Here is a 22269-nt window from a genome sequence, read left to right as displayed (position 1 = left end):
GGGCCGGGGCTTCCCCAGGTTGAGGTTCGGCTAAGGCCTTCGGTCAAGGCCGCGGCCGGCTCAGCGGCGGCTGGCTCAGCGGCTCCCGGCAGCCAACAGTTGGCCCGCAAAGTGAGGCCGCACCGCGATGGGTGAGGTCCGGTCCCGGCTGCCCTGGCCCGAGGGGCGACCTGCGGGGACCCAGGGACACGACAGGGGAGACCGAGGGGCCGGGAGAGCGGCTGGACGATAAAGGTGAACAATTCCCCGAGAGAGACACCTGCCTTATCTTCTGTGATAAGCACACTCTTTTCTTTCTGGAGTTTAAGTTTTCTAGATACAACAGTCACCACCCTAACGAAGTTAGGATAAAATTAGCCTAACCTCATTTGACCTTGTCTTTCTCAAAAGTTTTCAGTCCCCCGGCCCGTGCGACGCCCGCTGTCACCATCAACTGCTCAACCATTTAAGGCTGTAAGACACGATGATTCTTGCATGGAGGCTTTTTATAATCCTCAGCCCACAAATCTTAAAGCTCCTCAGGCCACGCTGCACACAGAAGCGCTTGTCTGTACCTTTACCTTACACCAGGTTATATTATTTGGACTACTCTGCAGTTGAAATGTTAAGAGGCACATTCAGATTAGTTTATGGCAGCTTGAGTTATTTCTTAATTTCTTTTAGAAACACGAGAGAGGCAGCTCTTTGGATGTTGCTACTCACTGAGAAAATCAAGAAAGGGAAACCAGGCAGAGAGCTAGACAGTTGGCAAGAACACTCCAGGCTGAACCACACCAGGCGGGGTGGAGCAGTGCCCATACAGGTGCCTCCTGAGAGTTCCTCTGGTTCAAAGGAAGGTTGCAGATGGAAAGGAGAGGGTGGTAGGGAGCAGGAATCACTCTAGTGATACAAAGGGCGTTTCCTGCAGAAAAGGAGAAAGTACCTCCAGCCAGAGGATGAAGGAGTGAAAAGGAGATCTTAATACACACAGTTTTGTTACTTCACCTTCAGTTTTATTACATGGGAAACCATCTCCTCATATCCCAGAACTCTCGTTTTTATCTGCAGGGATACTGAACACCTAGCTTCTATTCAGTCCAGGACTTCTTTTTCTAGGTCACCTCTGGATGTGGTACTGCATTTATAGTAACACCTTCTGTTCCCTGTTGATCTTGTAACCTCTGGTGCATTCAATAACTTTATTAAATCAGAAAAATATTATTTCCTGCTTTTGAAAGCAAACCATCACACAAACAGAACTAGAGTTTGCATGCGGAATGAATATTTTATTACTAGATTATAAAAATAAAATACAAAATAATTTTAAAACAGAACTTAAAACACTGTACAAAGCTTTAATATGATACAAATGGGAAAATTAAATAAATAATTACACTTTTATGTACAGATGGCCTATACAAAAGCACTCCGTGTTTCTGCCAATACTCTTATGTCCTTGGTTGCCTGAGCAAAAATGCATAAAGAGGGCTGCTTGGAGGGAAAAGGTCAATACAATACCTTTGGAGGTATTTCAAAGAGCAACTTCTCATCACTCTGATTTCACGAAGAGGAGGAGAAAGGGAGAAAACTGGGATTATTAAAGTCTTCTATTCTACCTTACTGGTCTTGCTTGACAAGAAAATTCTAGTTTGTGGTTCAATCTGATATAACAGTTGCCAAGAGTTCATAACTTTCAAGAATTATATCTAGTCAAAACTAGATGTTTCCCCCTCCCTCTTTTTCCCCCAAAACTGTTAAACTTGTAAACAAATGGCCCAATGAAATCGACACTGGCAATTTTAGGAATGGAGTCAGGAGGGGGACCAAGAACTGTGCAGGAGGGAGGGAGTGCATGGACTCCACGTGGGTTCTCTGATCTGTTCTCTTCTTTGTTCAATTCACTCAATCCAATTTCAGAGCTGCAGGTGGCACAGTGTTGTGATCTTCCTAACTATTTCTGAATGCTTTTTACCTTAGTGAACTAACTTACCTATCTTGTGAGTCATTTAAAAAGAAAATCGTTTTGAAAAGTCCTACGGGCCTTCCTTTCCTGGGAAAGATGGCAAGAATTTTACTCCCTAAAATAAATCACATTCAAGCTCTAGTAGCCTTGTTTATCTCTTATGGGTGAGTGAAGAATACCCAGACTCCAAATATGGTGAAGTGCTGTGAATGAATTTTGAAGGATTTAAAAATGTGTATTATAAGGTGGGGAGAAAGTATCATATGGCAAGGACAGTCTATATTAAAACCTTGGGTTTACTCAATGTTTTTAGCTGGGTGAGTGAACATTTTTGTACACAATATGAAACGGTATTAAACTACTGACAAGAGGTAAAATTCCTATCTATCATTAGTGTGTAAAATGATGTCATTGGCAAATTCTATAGTCACATGGGCTCAAAGATTTGCCTATGGAATCCTATTCTGTAGGTCAAGGAACCCAGAACCACTGGCCCAGAGTATCTAAGAGACGTGTCAGCATCACCAGTGATACATACTATGCCCATACTGTCACTGCCAATTGAAGAGGCAGGCTCTGTGAAAGTTTCACAGGGTAATGAAGGAAAAGGCTTCACTTGTTTTACATGTCTCCTTAAAACCAAAGATCCAGCAAAGCGTAAGAAGTATTCAAATTATTACTAAATGTTACTTGTTGGCTATTCCCTTTTTTGAAGATTGTGTATAATAACCACAAAGTGATCTTGATCTTGTCACACATTTCCATTTTCTGATCCAAATTTGCTCAAGGGGAATAATTAAACATCAAACTTACATTTTAAAAGTCAGAGCAGATAATCACAACTCAATTAGGCAATGTAGTGATGGGCCAGGACGCTAATGTCATCATTTCATGTCCAGCCAGGGATTTCTCAGGGACTGAGGTGTGCAGCATCCAAATTCTCCTTTAAATTAATAGGGATCCTTGTCCCTTGTCCTGGAGTCGCTTAAAAACTACAGGAATTCCCATATACCTCCTGCAGTTCTCCGTTGCGCTGCTGGCAGCAGATTCTGCAGGCTCCCACGACTATCTGGGTTCACTTTCTCCTAATTCCAAAGGGACAGCCAAACTATTGAGAAATCTAATGGTGTGACGTTTCCACATTCCTCCCACATCCTCGAGGTGTACACCAGAGTTCTATCAGATGAGGACAGGGAAGCAGGATGTCCTAAAAAGCACCTGGCATTTTCTGTGCACCACATCCTCCCATACAGTCTGAGGACTGCAGCTGCTGCATGTTCCCTTCTGTAAGTTAAGGTCTAAATCTGCACCTCTGGATTCAGAACTTGGGTAAATATTGACATATGACGACTACCACTGTGGTTACGTGCCTCAATCCTGTAATACTTTTTGTGTTAAAACATAGATGAGTAGCTCTTCTGCAAATAAACTGTACAGACCCAAACTCAAGAAAGTTAAACAATGCCACTGTCATCAACCATTCTATCTCCTCAGCGATACAGGTGCCAAAATATGTCTCCGTTTAGGCAACGTCCCAAAACATCTGTGGTAAATGCACATAAACAGAAATGGGTAGAATATAAAAGAGTGAATGCAAACAAGTTAATTCCAAAATACATGAACACGAGAGAAGAAATGGTTCGCTAACATATGACATGTTTGGATAGATCTAAGGGAATGAAAAAAGTTTTAAAATGTAAAAAACTTTGATCTCCCAAGACTAAATCTAGACTTATCTACAAATAAATATATTTTCAAATAGCCAGAATAAGATGCATTTTTTTCCCTAAGTCACTAAATTCTGAATTCCCAATCCTGTTTCTCCTTTCACCAATTCCTAATGTTAGATTCAGAATGTAGTTCCTAGAACAAAGAACCCTCTGGGGGAAAAGCATCTGTTTTTAATTCAAAACTATGGGGTATAGAAAAACTAATTATAGTTTTAACTATCTGCGTGTGGGTTTATCAAACATGCACCAATGTACACTTTTTCCTTGTAGACTGAATGCAACCATAGAAATATTTGCATAAAAATCTGTAGCCTGGAAGGAATCTCTGATGATGACCAAAGAACTTCAAGTTCCCCTAGTGGCTGGGAGCTGAAAAGAAAGAGATAACTGCACAACTAGTCCACTGAATCAGGAAGCAGCTCAGATTTGCTTAGTATTTTAAAGCAAATAATACAAAGTGGATAATGACAACAGTGGTATCAATGACCATTTTGCTACTTATTTAGAACTGGACTGACTTGGCAACTTTTACAAAAAACATTCCCTTCACAACATGCAACTTAAGAAACAGTAAATATGATGGTGCCCTTGGTCAGCAAGGCCAGCTTGCATACCAAGTTGGGAATAAGGGCACCTGCCTGAGACTTACCATTCAAAGATGTTTACATGCTGTGCTTTAAGCTTACGCCTGATATGATCCAATTTTCCTGTGTTCACTATACATTAAAGTTAAATACCTTTATGCTGCGCAAAAGATTCTCAGGTGAAACTTTAATATTTCAAACAGTCTGTACACCCTGGAGATTTGGCAGCATAATGTAAGAAGAATGCTACCTACAGGGAATGAGCTAGTGCTAATCCATTTTCTGCTCCACACATAATTCCAGAGACTAGACATGACGGTGTAAGGGCAAGTGTGACTAGGGTTTGCCATTTTGTTGTGAGAAGAGAAACCAGGAGGCACTTGATTTTCAAAAGAGAATTTTAACTTTTGCTCCATACTATGTTTAGTATAGTTTGGCTGGACTTTTAATTAATGGCCATGTTCCTTAGGTAGAATAACCAAACTGATTTAAAATTGCTTGGTTGATCTGTGTTTGTCACTGAGATCTGAAATATGCCAACACTAAAAAAAAACAAACAAAAAAAAAAAACAAACAAAAAAAAAACAAAAAAACACCAAAATAAATAAAAAAGAAGGAACTAAAACAACAACAAATAACCAACCCATTCTCCATACCATAACCTTAAAATAAAACAAAAACAAGAATCCTTGGGCCAAAAATGCTTTGCTCAGGGCTGCCAACTTCTCTTTTTAGCCTGAGACCTCTAACATTTCTAAAAGCACAAACTATGCTTTTAAAAACCATGAAGTAAATCGCTGTATCAGCTAGTCCTTTTAGGTGGACCTATTGATACTTAAGCAATAACTAGTCTGTTTTCTTTTGAAAGTATCAGAGCAGAACATCTTTGGTTAACTCTTTCCTCTAATGCAAAATAAAATATTCTTATACGCTGAGGCTATTTCTCTCTGGATCTGGAGTTCGTCAGGGCCATTTAGAAAAGGGGGCAACACAGTAGAAAAGCTGGGAGAAAATTAAGAAACCATAGAGAGAAAACATCCAATCACCATGTTGCCATCACTGTCTGTTTTGACCGCTAGAAGAGAAACACCAGTTAAAAACAACACACACACCATAACTGCAGCCTCATCAGCTTTCCCAATGACTGGCACATTTCAGATGACAGGGGTCAGGATTTAAAGCTGGCTACCCTTAGCACAATTTAACTAATACAACAGAAAAAAAGATAATTCCTTAATTGTAGATAATTAAGGAATTGTAGATAATTCCTTACTCCACTCCCCCACCACCCAAAAAAATTGTGAGATGAAAAGAGGAATGAAGAATGGCAATTTTAAGACATTAAAAAAATCAATTTATGTCAGACCCATGATTATCATTCCAGTTTATCCCCTTTAACCATAAGGACAGAATTATGTGATTAACATGACAAATTTTTGAACGAGTATTACAAGCATGTCCCGGTAATTTTTTCCCCTATTAAAATCTTTTAAAAGTGAAAATTAAATAACCTATCTTGGCTCGAAGGCTGCCAACCCTTGCATTATTACACAAAGAAGGCAAGAAGAATCTGAAATGTCCCATGCCAAGAACGTATTTTCAGAAAATGAAGACAGGCAAGGCCCAAGTGTACGCGAGGCACACAATAGAAAGGAATTTCACCATCTGTGATCTTGAAATTACAAATGGAGAATGAGAAAGAATGAGTTTATATAAGCATATGGTTCTCTATATATTTATAAATATTTATATCATTTACCATGAAGACATGCAAGTAGTGTTATAGCAACTATTATACAATATAATACAGAAGGACTGGTCTTCCAATATTACAGTTGCTTTAGTTAAACAGCAAATATGTCTTATCTATTGCATTCCTCTGTAGTGCTTGAAACCGGAGAGAAATTAAGATTCCATACTATGCTACATTTCTTATGGGAGATCGTATAGGACTCAACAGTGCTTTGAGTTTCGTTTTGTTTTTTGTTTTTTGTTTTTTAAAAAAAAGCTCAACACAGATAAAGAGAACGAGAGAAGTTCAGTGCAGCTTCAGGGCAGCTTTGATGCAGCATTAGAATGTATTCACTTAGTGAGGAAATACACTTCTTTCTTTCTTTTTTTTCTTTTTTTTTTTTTTTTTTCCCAATTCAACCATGTTAAGCTTTGGCAGCAAACACAAGGTCAAAGAGAAAGCACAGATGTTTGCTAGAAGGCAAATTTCAACAGCAAGCAGACCAATTTACCTGACCTCAATAAGGTCTTTACAACACAAAACACCTACAGAGTAGAAAAGAGCCCATTTGAAAAATCTAGCATAATTTACTTTTGCCTGATTCCTGTTACTAGAAGAGTGAAATCAGAATATGCTCCTCCTCACAGCTTTATAAATTGAGGTTACAAGGAAATCAGGTCCAAAAGCCCAAATATTCAAACTAAAGCACAAGAGAAGCAGGTAATAAAACATTAAAAGATAAATACTGAGCCTAAATTTATTTCCCCAGATACTTGTTCCTTATTGGCTAAATGTATAAAATACAAAGTTTGAGGATTATAAGCCTCAACAACGTACCTAATTTCCCTCTATTTTTCTTTCTAAATATCTAAAAGCATAAAGTCACACTCCACAGCAGTGTATTTCCCTGGTATCATCTTGGAGGTTGATATTGGAAATAGCTGGTATCTGGAAGACCTAAGAAAGTAAGGTCTACTCTGGTCGGTCTTCCTTCCATAAGGAGGAAACAGAGGGGAAGAGGGTTCTTTTGTCTTGAATGGTATTAGCCTCACTCTGTTCCTCTCTCCCTAAAGCACTGAAGCCTGGAAAGTAGCTCTATTTAGACTTCTTCCTTTACCTAAGTTTCAGTAGTTCTTTTTCACAATAAAAATATACTAAGAACTGCCGCTCCACAGAAAAATATTAGGGGACTAAAAAAAATAACTGGATTTGAAGTTTTCATCATGTGCTGCTGAAAGCATATTAGAATGTATCGTTAAAATTAGAGAGACTGCATCAGGTGAGATACACTAACTTTAAAAACTGTGAAATCCAGGGAGGGTAGTAGGCATGAGGCAAAGTAAAGGTGTGAACTCTCAATACACTAGATAAATACACAAGCCATGTGTGTATGAGCACTGGGTCTCCAGCAAACAGACTTGTTATATATCCTAATATTAGAGCAATTCTGACTCCCCCACGTTGGGAAGTTTGAATAAAAATATTAAAACAAGAAGTTTCACTTTTGCTATATAATCTTTGAGCAATGCCTTAAAAACAAACATACCAGGCCAAACCCCTTAAAATTCCATTCCATCTCCTTCCTTTAACTCCTTTGTTTCAAAGGCAGCTAAAAAATAAGAGTTCATTTAATCTCCCCCTTGGATTTTGCTGGATTGCCCCTTCCTATGCAAAGGCATGGATTCCTGATCTGCTTGCTGCCTGCCTTAGGTAATTCCTTATCATATATTTATGTCTTCTTATAAATAATTTATGTTACTTTCTTTTGTAAGAGAAGATCAACACTGATTTTTTAAATAGACAGTACAAGGACACACATGCATCAGGTTTAGGAGGAAGACCTCACACCTTTCCCAGAGATGCAGCCCAGCTCCTATCTGCTGAGTTTAGTGGCTGACTTACTCTTCCCTGGGGGGGCTTTAGTGCCGGCCGAGTGGTGGTGGAGGCTGCTGGATCCTTTCAGGCCATTCTTGCTGGGTTTGCAATGCTCCTGTTGGCAGGACCTCCTGGAGGAGGAGGATCCTGAGTGGCTGGGAGGTGACTTGCTTCTCCCCAGATGTGGGGATGAACTCCTCTGGTCATGGTGGGGCCGTCCAGCCCTCGATGGTGAGGAACTAGATGTGCGAGGCAAGGAAGAGCTTCGAGGAGAGGCACTGGGACTTCTGCGAGGGACAACTGGACTCTTGGGTGGTGTTTTTGGATTGTGAGGGGATCCTGGACTCTTGCACTGAGTAGTGCTCCGGGGTTTCTGAGTTCCATTTTGAAGAATTTGGGCCAGGCGGGAGAAAAGGTCTGAGTCGGAATTGCTACTCCCTAGGACTTTGTATCTGCGGAGCCTTAAAGGAACAGAGAAGAATTCTTTTCATTTTAATTCATTTCAAGTGAGTCCCGAAAGTCACAATGTCCCAAATGATAATGTATCTGATGTGAGTCAAGTCAGCAAACACAGGAAACAGAGTTACTCTTTCACACACCAGTTGTTTGACCCTAGACAAATTATTTAACCTCTCCTAGTTTTTTTCAAAAGTATAGTTGACATACAATGTTATATTAATTCCAGGTATAAAGCACAATGATTTCACAATTCTATACATTATACAGTGCTCACCATGATAAGTTTTGTCACTGTCACTATGCAAAGTTATTATAATATCATTGACTAAATTTCCTTTGCTGTACTCCCCCCTTCACCTACTTTACCCATCCCTCCCACCCTACTCCCCTCTGACAACCACCAATTGTTCTCTGTATTTATGAGTGTCTGTTTGTTTGTTTGCTTGTTCATTTTGGGGTTTTTTTTAGATTTCACATATAAGTGAAATCAGATGGTATCTGTCTTTCTCTGAATCACTTCCTTTGGCATAATACCCTCTAAGTCCATCTATGCTGTAAATGCCAATCCATGGTCTTTCTTTTCTATGGCTAAGCAATATTCTATTACACACACATACACACACACTCTATATCTTTATCGATTCATCCACCAATGACACTTGGGCTGTCTGCATATCTTATAAACACAGGGGTGCATTATATCTTTTCGAATTAGTGTTTTGTTTGCTTTGGGTAAATAGCAGTGGCATTACTGGATCATACGGTAGTTCCATTTTTCATTTTTTGAGGAAATCCCATACTGTTTTCCATAGCTGCTCCATAAATCCCTCCTCAGCAGCAGTTCACGTAACCTCTCCTAGCTTTTAATAGGAATGCTATCTACCTCCCAGGATTACTGAGCAGCTGAGAACAGTGGCCCAAGTATTTAGTTGGATGTCTGCCATTCAGAAGCACTTAAATGTTGTTAGTCCCTTTCCTCCTAAGGCAGGTTTGCTCTTCAACTTGAAACATCTCTAGCATGTTAGTAAGTGAGAGAGAGAGAGTAAACCATTTTGTTTAAGGCTCCCATGACAGAAATGTGGCATGTGCATATGCAAACATTAAGCCCCACAATGTAAGTCTTCAACATGAACTATATTCACCAACAGCAGGAAATACAGATAAAAGTATTTTTCAACCTCATTTAATACTTTCCAAAAGGAAAAGAGTAGTCACTGGTTTCTTGGGGCCTCAGTTTCTGCCCTTGACAACAGTCTGAGATTCAGCAGAGCTGGGTTTGGGGGCTGACTGCCCTGTCTTACTGGCAATGGACCTGGGCCTTAGAATTCTAAATCTAGAGAATATTCATATGAATAGCAGTATCTTCTCTGCCCTAAATGTCTTTCTGTCTTGGGCTAAAAATCCATTCAGTTAAAAAAGAATTTAAACCACAAACTGCAGACATGTCACTCCTTATAGAAGGAAGTGGGAGAATTTCCAAGGTTGTATGATCACTGGCAGGATGCAGGGACATAAACAGCCACCATCAATCACCATCATGTGTCAGCAACAAGTTACTCAATTTTCTCTCCTCCTCCTTTTCCACCATCTACTTATTCAGATATGATGAGTTAAGCCTACCCTCATGGATCTGGTTAAGCCTACCCTCTGGTTAAGCCTACCCTCACGGATCTTATGGTAAAACTTGAAGAAGGGAATAAAATACGTCTTCTGTGCCAGGACCTAAGTGGGAAAGTTGCATTTCTGCTGAACTCCCAGATGAAGTCCAGACTGGTCAGCTCTGTAATATCTGGCACAATGCCACATGCTTGGCTTGGTTACCAAGTGCTACATTTGAGGGACATGTAAAGTGCTAAATAATAAATGATAATCAAGATTTGTTTGTTGCAGTCCAAAGCATCTCAAGACACAGACACATTATCTCTATTAAGTACAGAAGAAAAGCAGAAGGAAGAGGGGATGTGTGGCTACTGTTCATTGAATCACCTTTAAAATGTCTCAAATGACTGCAGTTTACACATCACCATCCTCCCCATGGAACTGTAGTCCCACTGGCACTGAAAATCCAGGGTTTAGTTACCCTTGAACATGAAACCTTAGGGCAAGTCTAAACTTACCATTACCTTGGGGGAACAAGTTCTGCTGGGTGATGATACAGACAGAACCTCACTTTAATACACTTCAGAATCCATATAACAGGTGGAGACCTACTACTGTACTACCTATAACAGGCTCTAGTTTTCAGGTAAATGTATTCTGATTTTCACCTTGTTTTAGGTAAAAGGTCATCCTTTTTCTCTTTCTTCTCCAAGGGTTTAGACCCTTCTAGTCTGTGAAAGTGAGTAATGGCTCCAAGGAAAGCATTCTTAACTGGTTCATCACCTCCCAATATTTCCCCCCTTCCTTAAAACAGAATCACTCTTGGGGTGCCCGCATGGCTCAGTCAGTTAATAAGCATCCGACTCTTGATTTCGGCTCAGGTCATGATCTCAAGGTTCATGGGTCCGAACCCCTTGGCAGGTTCCACACTGATAGTGTGGAGCCTGTTTGGGATTCTCTCTCTCTCCTTCTCTCTCTGCCTCTCTCCGGCTTGCACACACATGCAAGCCCACACATGCTCTCTCTCTCTCTCAAACTAAATAAACTTAAAAAAAAAATTATATATATACACACACACACACACACACATATATATATATATATACACATATATATATACATATAAATAAAATCACTCTGTGGTCAATTATACATAAGAATACTTCAATAAACAAGTATACCATACAGTAAATATTGAAGTAATACTTTTGTAAGGCTGTATGTATCAGGCCTAGGAAAACTGCCCACAGGGTTTTTGCAGTTGCTTAATTCATTATAATCAGATAAACAACATTGTTACCATGACCCGTTCATCAAATTATGGACACAGGAGGTGCCTGGGTGGCTTACTTGGTTGAGCGTCCAACTCTTGATTTTTTCTCAGATCATGATAACAGGGCCATCGGATTGAGCCCCACACTGGGCTCTATGCTGAGCATGGAGCCTGCTTAAGATCTCTCTCTCTCCCTCTGCCCTTTACCCCTGCTTGCACACATTATCTCTCACTCTCTCTCTCTCTAAAATAAACTTTAAAAAATTATAGACACAGTCTTTTTCACTAGAGTTTGACATCATAATGACATCTGTTATAATGGAGTATCTAGTTAAAATGGACTAGAAGACAAGTAACCTTTGTTGCATGCTAATTAAACCCAGCACAAAGCTCCATATGTATGCAACCTTATTTTATCCTCCCCAAACCATGAGGCAAACGTAAGACCTGTTTCACAGATGAGGAAACTAAGGGTCACACTGTGAGAAAGTGGGAGAGGCAAGAATTAATGTGAATCACTATGATCCCTTTTATACACTGGGCTATAAAGGCTGGAAAAGGCAGGGAAGGAAGTAGATGATCAGAAACAGGCAACGAAGAAATGAAATGACTGATATATCATAATCAAGCAGACACAGAAATAACACTACACACTTAACACAGAACACATGGCATTACCTGGCTTCTACTCCAGGCCTCGTAGGGGGCTTTCCTGGTGGTGGCCGAGGCAAGAACTGAGATGAAGTTGCGGTACTAACTTGATCTGTGTTGACCCATGAAACTGGCCTTGGAATTTTGCTCTTTCTGGACTGGGAGATGATGGGTGACAGAAAGCTGTCTTCGGCTGATCTGCTCAGGTGCGAGTCTACAGCCAGTCTTGAAAAGGGAGTGAAGACTTCCTCCTCAGAAAAGGGAGCAGGAACAGTAGCTAGTCTCTCCTCTAGCAATTTATCAGAGGCACTTGAGAGGTCCCCAAGGAAAGACTTGAGTTGCCTTTTTTCCACAAGAAGCCTGACTAGGTCTGGCTGATAAGCTTTCTTTTGGAGGAGCTTTTCTTTTGCAGAGACTGGAGAGGATGATTCAAAAGTTGAATCTATTTCTTGTGCTAAAACAGGGATTCGGCTGTGTCTAGTTACAAAAGATGACTTAACCACATCCTTTCGGGATGGGGGACAATGTTCACTCTCTGAAACACAATGAAATAATTCTCCATTTCTAGGGGCAATTTTCTCTCTCTTACCCTCTTGGTGCAAAAAAGTAGACACGTCTCCCTGATGACCTGGCAAGTCTTCACTCCCGATGTCATCATCCTTAGACAGCTTACTTTTTTGCATTGCTGCCACCTGACCTATCTGTCCTTCAACATGTGAGTCAATGACTCGTGGAGAAATTTCTGAAGTTCCAACTGCCAGAAGCTTCATTATCTCGTGATTTTTGTCTTGATTTGGCACCACACTAAAAGTCTGTGTCTTTGTCACATCAAGAGGTTCAGTAGTAGCTGAGTGATCCCTTTCCACAGTTACCAAGTCTCCTGGAAGAGAGGCGATCTCAATATAATGCTGTCCTTTACTTAACTTCTCATCTTCATTATCTGATCCTAGAAGAATGCTTTTCTCTTCGGTTTCTCTAGGGAGACTCTCAAATTCTCTCACAGCCAGTCTGTTATGGTCAGCGAGGTCTTTTGGTTCCAGGTCTTGAGATTTGTTACTCTCTCTAATACTGGGTAACAAGTCATGACCAATATGATCTATCTGAAGCCCCAAGTCTGTTCTGCTTCCTCCACTAGGAGGTTCACCCTCTGTTACAACTAGGCCAGAGAAGTTCTCCCGTGGAGAGTAAAGTTCTACAGTGGGCTCAACAGGCTGAAGGTCTCTCCTCTCTGGCTGCTGACCATAGTGAAAGCTTCCTGAAGTTGACTGTGTGGATGCCACAGAAGGTCTAGGAATTGTAATCTGGAGACACAGAAGAAAAAACATAATGCAATAATGTGGAATATTAATGAAGACGGATGATTTGAAATTTAATACTTAAAATTCTAATTTATTAGAGGAACATAGATGTTGACCAGGTCTCTCCAACTCATACCTAAAATGAACAATTCTCAGTCAAAGTACATGACACTTAAGCTCCCCTACTCAGGAGCTACATAAAACAGTCTCTGTCTAGGCTCATCCCTGCCTTTACTTTAGCCTGCTCTGTGCTCTGGAAGATGAATTTCTACACACTGCGCTATCCAGGCTCCCTTGCCTTCTGATTTCTGGTTGGGTTTGCCCAATGGGAAGCACCAACAGAGAATCAGAGAGTTGAGGAGAGAAAGGTCTGGGTATTAATTCTCTCTGCTTCCTGCCCAAGGGACAGGAGCATTGGTGGTGACTACATTCTACCACTTCTGGCCATAGCTGCTGTTGCATGGCGCTTCTCCCAGCTTCTGCTCCCTCTTCCTTCTCCTGCAGGACTCAAGATAAAACTGACTCCCTCTACTGACGGTCCTGTTGGTTCTCTTTAGTCTATCCACACTTCCGTAAAAAGTTGTTTTCATTAAATTCTAAACCCCCTTCAGTGTGCCAGCTACTTCCTGCCAGAATCCAGATATAGGATTACAGGAAAAAATCATTGGCAAATTACTCTAAGTTTAAAAACTCTGGATTTACATGCATTTTGTTTCCCATAAATCCTAGCAATCAAACAATGTTAGGAATATTTTATCTTCTTATAAGCAAAGACTTGCAAAGATGTTTCCTAATGTTTCATTAGTTTCTTTAATTTTTTAAAGACAAGCCTATGATAAATTCTACCGTCCTTCCACTGAGGTCATTTCAATTCTATGTGAATGAGATACAGTATCTAATAAGAATGTCCTTTCTTAAGACTCCTAAAGTTTCTACATTTTATGACATGTAAGAAAAAAAAAGTGACATGTAAGGAGACAGAAAATGTCAACCACATACAGTGATAAGGAAAAAAGCCTTTCTGAGAAATCAAGTAAGTCAAATTACTTAATGAAACCAATTATGTTTTGGGGAAACTATGGAAATTGGCCTGAATTCAAAGCAAAATGAATGTGGAGCTGTCACTTAGATCCCATCTTAATCCAAACACATCAAGAAATGGGTGTAGTTCCAGAGTCAGAGAAACTGTCTGGATTTTTTTCCTCTGTGTATCAGGAATACAATTAGGTTTAAGAACATGTAAAGCTTGGGGCGCCTGGGTGGCTCTCAGCTGGGTAAGTGTCCAACTCTTGATTTTGGCTCAGGTCATGTTCTCACAGCTTGTCGGTTCAGGCCCCACATCAGGCTCTGCACTGGCAGAGCAGAGCCTGCTTGGGATCTCTCTCTCTCTCTCTCTCTCTCTCTCTCTCCCTGCTTCTCCCCTGCTCACTCTCTCTCTTTGAAAATAAGGAAATAAACATTAGAGAAAAAAAAAAAAAGACATGTAAAGCTTGTCGTAAGTCCAGCCCAGGTGAAAACACCTAACTAATTTCCTGAAATAGCTCCTGAATGGAACCAGTGTCCTGAGCATCTGTCTGGTTAATTGAATACAGGCTGTTTAGGTTCAGATGAGAATTCTTACAATAAGCCCAGACCTCTAATGACCTTCAGGAAAAGGGAGTCAGTTCTAGTGGTCTGTTGCCCTTCAGGAAGTCACTTTACACTTGTATCTCTTTTTCATTGTTCTAAAATATATTCATTCAGGCAGATGACAATTTGCTAGTATATTTTAAAAAATGATATTGAAACCTAGAATACATAGTTATTTACTATTTGAAATGTATTTTTTAAGACCCGGGAGTCAGGGTGATAAGAAAACCAGGTAAGAAGTTACAATAAATGTCAAATAACAAGGGAGATGACTCTACCTACATTCAAAATAAAACAACAGTCATTTCATTATTATATGTAATTTCAGAAACATCAGCCAAAATAAACTCAGCAGTGTTTACGGAAAAACATTCCAATGATCTTCTGAGATTAGAGCTAGGGAATCAATGCACTTGTGAGCTTAATTCATCTTAGATTCAGGACATAAATGGATGTGTATGTGTGGCAGGACAAAAGGGGTGACAGTCTTCTACACATGTAAGATATAGGAACATCAGATAGGAGAATGTATTTTCTTGAAAAAGATTCTGAGCAATTATGAAAAACTGCATAAAATATGCTCATATAATATTTCTACAGCACCTAAAATTTCTACAATGTTCCTAAAATCATTTTTATAAATTTCATTTCATAACTGCCCTGTATTTTCATTGGGTACTATTGTTGACACAAATTTCACAAGTGAGGAAAAAAAACCTTGGTAAAAAAAAGTCAGGGATAGGATTTAAGGATTTTGACATCATACATAGCATAGCAAAGCATTCTGACATGCACTACACTCTCAAGTGAAGTCTGGGAAAGAGTCTGCAAAAACATTATCTGATGAGATAAAAGGAGAAAACCAAAGATCAATAGCTGAATACAGAGAAAGAAAAGGCTAATTCTAAGTGTATCTGAAAACAGATTCCTTGACCTCAGACTGTAAGACACAAAAGCATTTCCCATAATTGGAAATTAATTAACGATCTGCCAGGAAGCCATATGCATCTTTTATATCTTTAATTTCTATAATTCACAAACACTTCATTAAAGCATGAATTCAATCAGTGCCTTTCTTCTGTTTTCTAACTGGTTCTCTAAAGGTAAACACCTTTTTACAGAACTAGAAAATGACCTCAATATTTTCCGTGTCTTTCATATTAGTTTTATTAATGCCTGCTACTCAGTTTGACTAACCTCAGTCTCGTTACCTTTTAGTTCAGATAAAGCAGCCTCATTATTTATAATTACCCCATGTTTACAACTGGCCACATAGCAAGAGACAGTAAACTGTAAACTATTATTTACATTTAACTTATAAATAATTATCCTTTAACTTTTATCTCATTCAAGGAATATAATGTTATTAATAAAAACTTTGGGAAATTCAACAGGCATACCAAATAGCCTCTCTTCCAAATAAAATGTCATATATGAAATATCTAGATCTCCTTTTGGTTTTTGACAAATAATTTATGAGATATTGGTAGTAGAATAATTTATTAGTTCCCACTATAGCCAAGAATAACTGAGTTATATGAACACATTCCTGGTCTATTAAATAAAATTAAATTTTAAACATTCACATTTCTTTGGGCCATTCAAATTCCACTATACACTTCTTTTGCTCAAAGCATCTTTATGTGACACTTCATACAAGTGTTAAAACTTATGAATGAAACTAAAACACTATTATTGAACCATGTTTTTAATGTATCAAATGTTTATTACTAAAAAGTGAGTACACGGCAGTGATAACATTTGAGTATTAAGAGGCCTTATCGGGGGAGCACCTGGGTGGCTCAATTGGTTCAGCGTCCAACTTTGGCTCAGGTTATGATCTCGCAGTTCGTGAGTTCCAGCCCCTTGTCGGGCTCTGTGCTGACAGCTCAGAGCCTGGAGCCTGTTTCAGATTCTGTGTCTCCTTCTCTCTCTGCCTGTTCCCCACTCATGCTGTCTCCCTCTGTCTCTCAAAAATAAACATTAAAAAAAAAAGAGATCCTATCTGCTAACAGAATGTCCCACTCTCTCACTCTTTATCCCTGTTGCTTACTCTGACCATGTTGGTTACTATTGCTGAAGATGTTGTTACACTGTGGCTTGGCTTATGAATATGGAGGATGACTAGAGGAGGAATGGAGACAGCAGCAATGTGCTACATAGGTAGGTAAAACTGAAAACCCGAAGCCTCGAGCTGAAGTAAACAAAAAGTAAAAGTTGCTTTTTCCCTTCCCATTACCCATTTCTCAGAGACAGTCACTCATCATTAATAGTTCAAGTGTTTTTTAGCAGGATTTGAAACTATGAGAATTTCGTGGGGGTACCAAAAATCATAAGCAAGCCATAACCCCACACCCAAAGAATAGAAGTCACAGAAAAGACAGACAGAAGTAAAAATATTTTTGGTTGGCTTGTAATTACACATCACATACTTGACTACAGGATTTCACAGTCAGTTTTCAAGCCCCTTCATATAATACTGGAAGACACTTCAGGGATCACTCTAGTTCAACTATTCCCAACTTCCATAACCTACAGATTTCTATCAAAGCATCAATAACACTTCATTTGTTTCCCTTTACTAGCTTGAAGATGCTTGGAAGCAGTGAGGAGACTCACTGGGCTTTGAATTCTTTTGATGCCTAGTGCAGTCCTTGACACACAGTAGATGCTTGATAATTGTTGAATAAAATTCCCCTCCCTCAATCTTGGCAGTTTCTTGTCCCACAACCCACACATCTCAGCGGAGCAGGCCGATGCCCTTTATCACCTTACCTTTTGCATTTTATCTTCAGCCCCTTTCCTTTGCCCTAAGGAAAGGGCACTTAAGACTCAAAATCACTTATTTCAATGCTCTGAACTGTGGTCTTCAAGTCTCTGTGCCTCTGCACATACTGTGTTCTTTGACTTACAGCCCTGCATCTCCCTCCAGCAAACTAATTCATCCTTCAGAGTCCTCTTATTTTTGAAGTGCACCTTAACCTTTCCAGAAAAATATTTTTAATTGTTATTTCCTCTCTAATTATGAAAGCAATGTATTATCAAAATTTCATTTTTCATGGTAAGAAAAATAAGAAAATAAAGAAAAGTTTAGAAAATAAAAACACCCAATACTGTACTCCTCAGTCCTAGGTAGATTGATCTGTGCCCTCCTTTGTGTACACAGCTCCACTAGAATCACTTCACGTTGTTTAAGGTAACTGTTAGACATAGGCCCTCAGTGCCAACCTGGAAGGTTGGTGCCAACTGTTTATCCCTGGGGTAAAGCATAGAGCCTGGACCTCAGGAGACACTGAATAGAACTGAAGGAATGAAAAGAACAGAATTAAGGCAATGCAATCACTGCTGATCTCAATTTTCTAGTACTGGTATTGGTACTCCTGTAAATACAGTCAGAGGAATCCTCTTTGTAGATGCTGACTACCAGATAGATCACAAAACAATTATGTGACTCCTTTCCATTTTGTCTTGCTCCCCGTGTGTGTTGTGACTCAGAGCCCCTTTCTTCTTCTCAGTGTCTAAGAAACAAGTAAAAGAGGAAATTCCTTCAAATGTTGATAATCCCCTGATGTGAGGAACAGAACACAGAATGTACTCCACTAGTTATCTGCCTCTTTACAGATTATCTCCCTGTCCTATGGTTTGGTGTCATCAGTGCAAAAAAGGACAATAATTTTCCCTCTGCTTGTTCCATAGAGTCGCTGTTAGGATCAACTACAAAAGTATTCTATGAAATATGGATGTAAGATAATATGGTAGCCAGTCTCTATGATGGCCCCCAATGACCTCTGCCCCTTGGTATTCATACCCTTGTATAGGCCCTCCCACACTGTAGCCGGATTGGTCTGTGTGACTACCAGAATATGACAGAAGTGATGGCATGCCCTTCTGAGATGAGGTTATAAAAGAAATTATGGATTCTATCATGGTGGAGGCATGTTGGCTCTACCAACCCACCCACTCCCCTATCTCTATCTCCTTCTCTCCTTACTCAGTGACAAAGTCAGCTGCCACTGTCAAGAATGGAGAGACCCAAGTGGTGAGGAACCAAAGCCTTTGGCCAACAGCTACTGAGGCCTGCCTACAGTCATGTGAGTGAGCCCGGAAGTGGATCTTCCCATCCTGGTTGAACCTTACAATGATTTCAACCCTAGCTGACAGCTTGACAGCAACATCATGAAAGACCCTGAGCCAGAACCATTAGATTGAGCCACTCCTACTTTCTTAACTCTCAGAAAAGTGTGAAATAACTTTGTTGTTTAAAGCTGCTAAATTTGAGGGGTACCTGGGTGGCTCAGTTGGTTAAGTGACTGACTTTGTTTTGGCCCAGGTCATGATCTCACGGTTCATGAGTCTGAGCCCCACATTGGCCTCTCTGCTGTCCGTGCAGAGCCTGCTTCAGATTCTCTGCCTCCCTCTCTCTCTCTGCCCCTCCCCACACTCTCTCTCTCTTAAAAATAAACATTAAAAAAACTTTTTTATAAAATAAATAAAGCCGTTAAATTTGGAATAATTTGTTACACGGCAACAGGTAATATATTGTTGATATTATCATTCCCCAGTCATATTTATACTACTTCCAAAGGTAATATTAAAATGAAGCACTGGTTTTCTTTCTTTTAAAAAAAATTTTTTTTTTAATGTTTATTCATTTTTAAGAGACAGAGAGACAGAGCGTGAGTAGGGGAGGGGCAGAGACAGAGGGAGACACAGAATCTGAAGCAGGCTCCAGGCTCTGAGCTGACAGGCTGACAGCAGTGAGCCTGATGTGGGGCTTGAACCCACAAACCGTGAGATCATGACCTGAGCTGAAGTCAGACACTTACTCAACTGAGCGACCCAAGCACCCCTGAAACACTGGATTTCTTTTTTTTTTTTTTTTTAATTTTTTTTTTCAACGTTTTTTATTTATTTTTGGGACAGAGAGAGACAGAGCATGAACGGGGGAGGGGCAGAGAGAGAGGGAGACACAGAATCTGAAGCAGGCTCCAGGCTCTGAGCTGACAGGCTGACAGCAGTGAGCCTGATGTGGGGCTTGAACCCACAAACCGTGAGATCATGACCTGAGCTGAAGTCAGACACTTACTCAACTGAGCGACCCAAGCACCCCTGAAACACTGGATTTCTTTTTTTTTTTTTTTTTTAATTTTTTTTTTCAACGTTTTTTATTTATTTTTGGGACAGAGAGAGACAGAGCATGAACGGGGGAGGGGCAGAGAGAGAGGGAGACACAGAATCGGAAACAGGCTCCAGGCTCTGAGCTGACAGGCTGACAGCAGTGAGCCTGATGTGGGGCTTGAACCCACAAACAGTGAGATCATGACCTGAGCTGAAGTCAGACACTTACTCAACTGAGCGACCCAAGCACCCGTGAAGCACTGGATTTCTTTTTTTTTTTTTTTTTTTTTTAATTTTTTTTTTCAACGTTTTTTATTTATTTTTGGGACAGAGAGAGACAGAGCATGAACGGGCAGGCAGAGCCTGATGTGGGGCTCGAACCCACGGACTGCGAGATCGTGACCTGGCTGAAGTCGGACGCTTAACCGACTGTGCCACCCAGGCGCCCCTGAAGCACTGGATTTCTAAAAGACCATCTAGAACCATGAGATCATGTGGTACAATCTGCCTTGATACTCGGTTTAAGAAATAACTTTTCCACTCCTATATTAAATTTCAAATCCAACCTCCCTACTAACAGAGATCACCCAATGTCACGTGGACCAGTGGTTTAGACCTCTTTTAGAAGCAGTTCATTTTCTTTTCTTTTTGTATCATTTTAATGTTTATTTATTTTTAAGAGAGACAGACAGACAGACAGAGTGTGAGTGGGAGAAGGGCAGAAAGAGGAGACAGAATCAGAAGCAGGCTCCAGGTTCTAAGCTGTCAGCACAGAGCCCAAGGTTGGGCTCAAACTCACAAGCCATGAGATTATGACCTGAGCCAGATGCTTAACCAACTGAGCCACCCAGGCACCCCTTCTTTTCTTTTTCTTCTCTACCCTTATTTATGTATGCTAGCTTAATCTTGTCTCTTCATTTTTTTTTATGTTTCTTTTTTATTTTTTGAGAGAGAGAGAGAGCACAAGAGAGACAGAGCATGTGTGGGGGAGGGGCAGTGAGAGAGGGAGACAGAATCTAAAGCAGGCTCTGGGCTCTGAGCTGTCAGCACAAGAGCCCAATAAGGGGCTTGAATTTAAAGACTGTGACATGACGACCTGAGCCGAAGTCAGATGCTTAACTAACTGAGCCACCCAGGCACCTCTCCATTTTCTAATCAAAACATAGCTTAGTATTTTTCCTGTAAGCCAAAGGTTGGTCTTATTTACTCCCTGTAAATCCATGTTTAGCAGCTTTTTAGAAACGATTGACAGTGAGCCAATTTCAATCAACACTGTTTACCCAAGGAAAAAAACTTAATTTCCAACAGTAACCCCAAACCAATTTTTTTCAAATCTAGCAAATTTAGCCATCTTTCAAAACATATTATTTAAAAAATTTATACATGCTATGTGATAATCAGTGGTTTCATGTTTATGGATAAGGGAATTCCTAACCAAGGCTAATAGCTCTGCACTAATAAAGTTTTCATCAGGTTAGTTTATTATGCCAACTATGCTTGTAAACAGATAAAACTTTTGCTTTGCCTATTTTTATATAGTTCCTACATATTTTAAGACATCAGTATACTCTCCCTTCATATCATCATAAAAGAGAAACGAGCCTGAGTGAAAAAGATACAAACTAACAAACATTCTCATCAGGATATGTCTTAATTTAAAATATTCAGATAGCCCAGTAATATAGTTTAGCATAGCATCCAAGCTAGAACATATAATCAGAGTTGCAAGAGATGTGGAGAAGCTAACTGGGAGCCCTCCCTATTTAATATGTCTGTAGTAAGTTAGGAAATAATACCATCTGCCTTGCAAAAGTAAACTCTGAATTTAAGCCTCAAAAACAGAATCAACATAAACATATTTTTAATCTCATCCCCCACAAGTGAAGGAGATGGTTAAGTTTAATACCTTAGACATAAGTACACAAGTGATGCAGCTGACATTTCTTTAGAGACTTTCAGTTAAGAAAAATATTTTAACAGACACACAGATCAATGGAGCAGAATAGAGAACCTAGAAATGGACCCATAAATATATGGCCAACTAGTCTTTGACAAAGCAGGAAAGAGTATCCAATGGAAAAAGACAGTCTCTTCAGCAAATGATGCTGGGAAAACCGGACAGAGACATGCAGAAGAATGAACCTGGACCACTTTCTCACACCATACACAAAAATAAATTCAAAATGGGATGAAAGACCTAATTGTGAGACAGGAAACCATCAAAATCCTACAGGAGAAAATAGGCAGCAACCTCTTTGACCTAGGCCATAGCAACTTACTACTTGACATGTCTCTGGAGGCGAGGGAAATAAAAGCAAAAATGAACTACTGGAACCTCATCAAGATAAAAAAGCTTCTGCATAGTGAAGGAAACAATCA

At 39.9% G+C, this 22269-nt stretch overlaps 1 protein-coding gene and 1 long non-coding RNA gene across 7 annotated transcripts in view; one reads left to right on the top strand and one right to left on the bottom strand.

Annotated features, from left to right (window-relative positions):
- Nucleotides 1–7: 7 nt before the first annotated feature.
- On the top strand, nt 8–16989 carry LOC123385970. The gene is made up of 2 exons (XR_006599298.1): nt 8–234; nt 16855–16989. It is a non-coding gene; the product is annotated as an uncharacterized LOC123385970 (long non-coding RNA).
- Nucleotides 1245–22269, bottom strand: part of TTBK2 (tau tubulin kinase 2) — a 162601-nt gene continuing 141576 nt past the window's right edge. For all 6 annotated transcript variants that reach the window (XM_011283046.4, XM_019832596.3, XM_019832597.3 and 3 more), the window contains 2 exons: nt 11873–13146; nt 1245–8324 (listed from right to left, as the gene is read on the bottom strand). In XM_011283046.4, coding sequence (XP_011281348.1) covers nt 7862–8324; nt 11873–13146 — 1737 coding nt within the window. In that variant the 3' untranslated portion in view covers nt 1245–7861. The remainder of the gene's footprint in view (nt 8325–11872; nt 13147–22269) is intronic.

The sequence above is a fragment of the Felis catus genome, chromosome B3, assembly GCF_018350175.1.
Source record: "Felis catus isolate Fca126 chromosome B3, F.catus_Fca126_mat1.0, whole genome shotgun sequence".
Classification (NCBI taxonomy): domain Eukaryota; kingdom Metazoa; phylum Chordata; class Mammalia; order Carnivora; family Felidae; genus Felis; species Felis catus.
The sequence above is the reverse complement of the archived record's forward strand: the minus strand, read 5'-3'. Positions and strand labels throughout refer to the sequence as shown.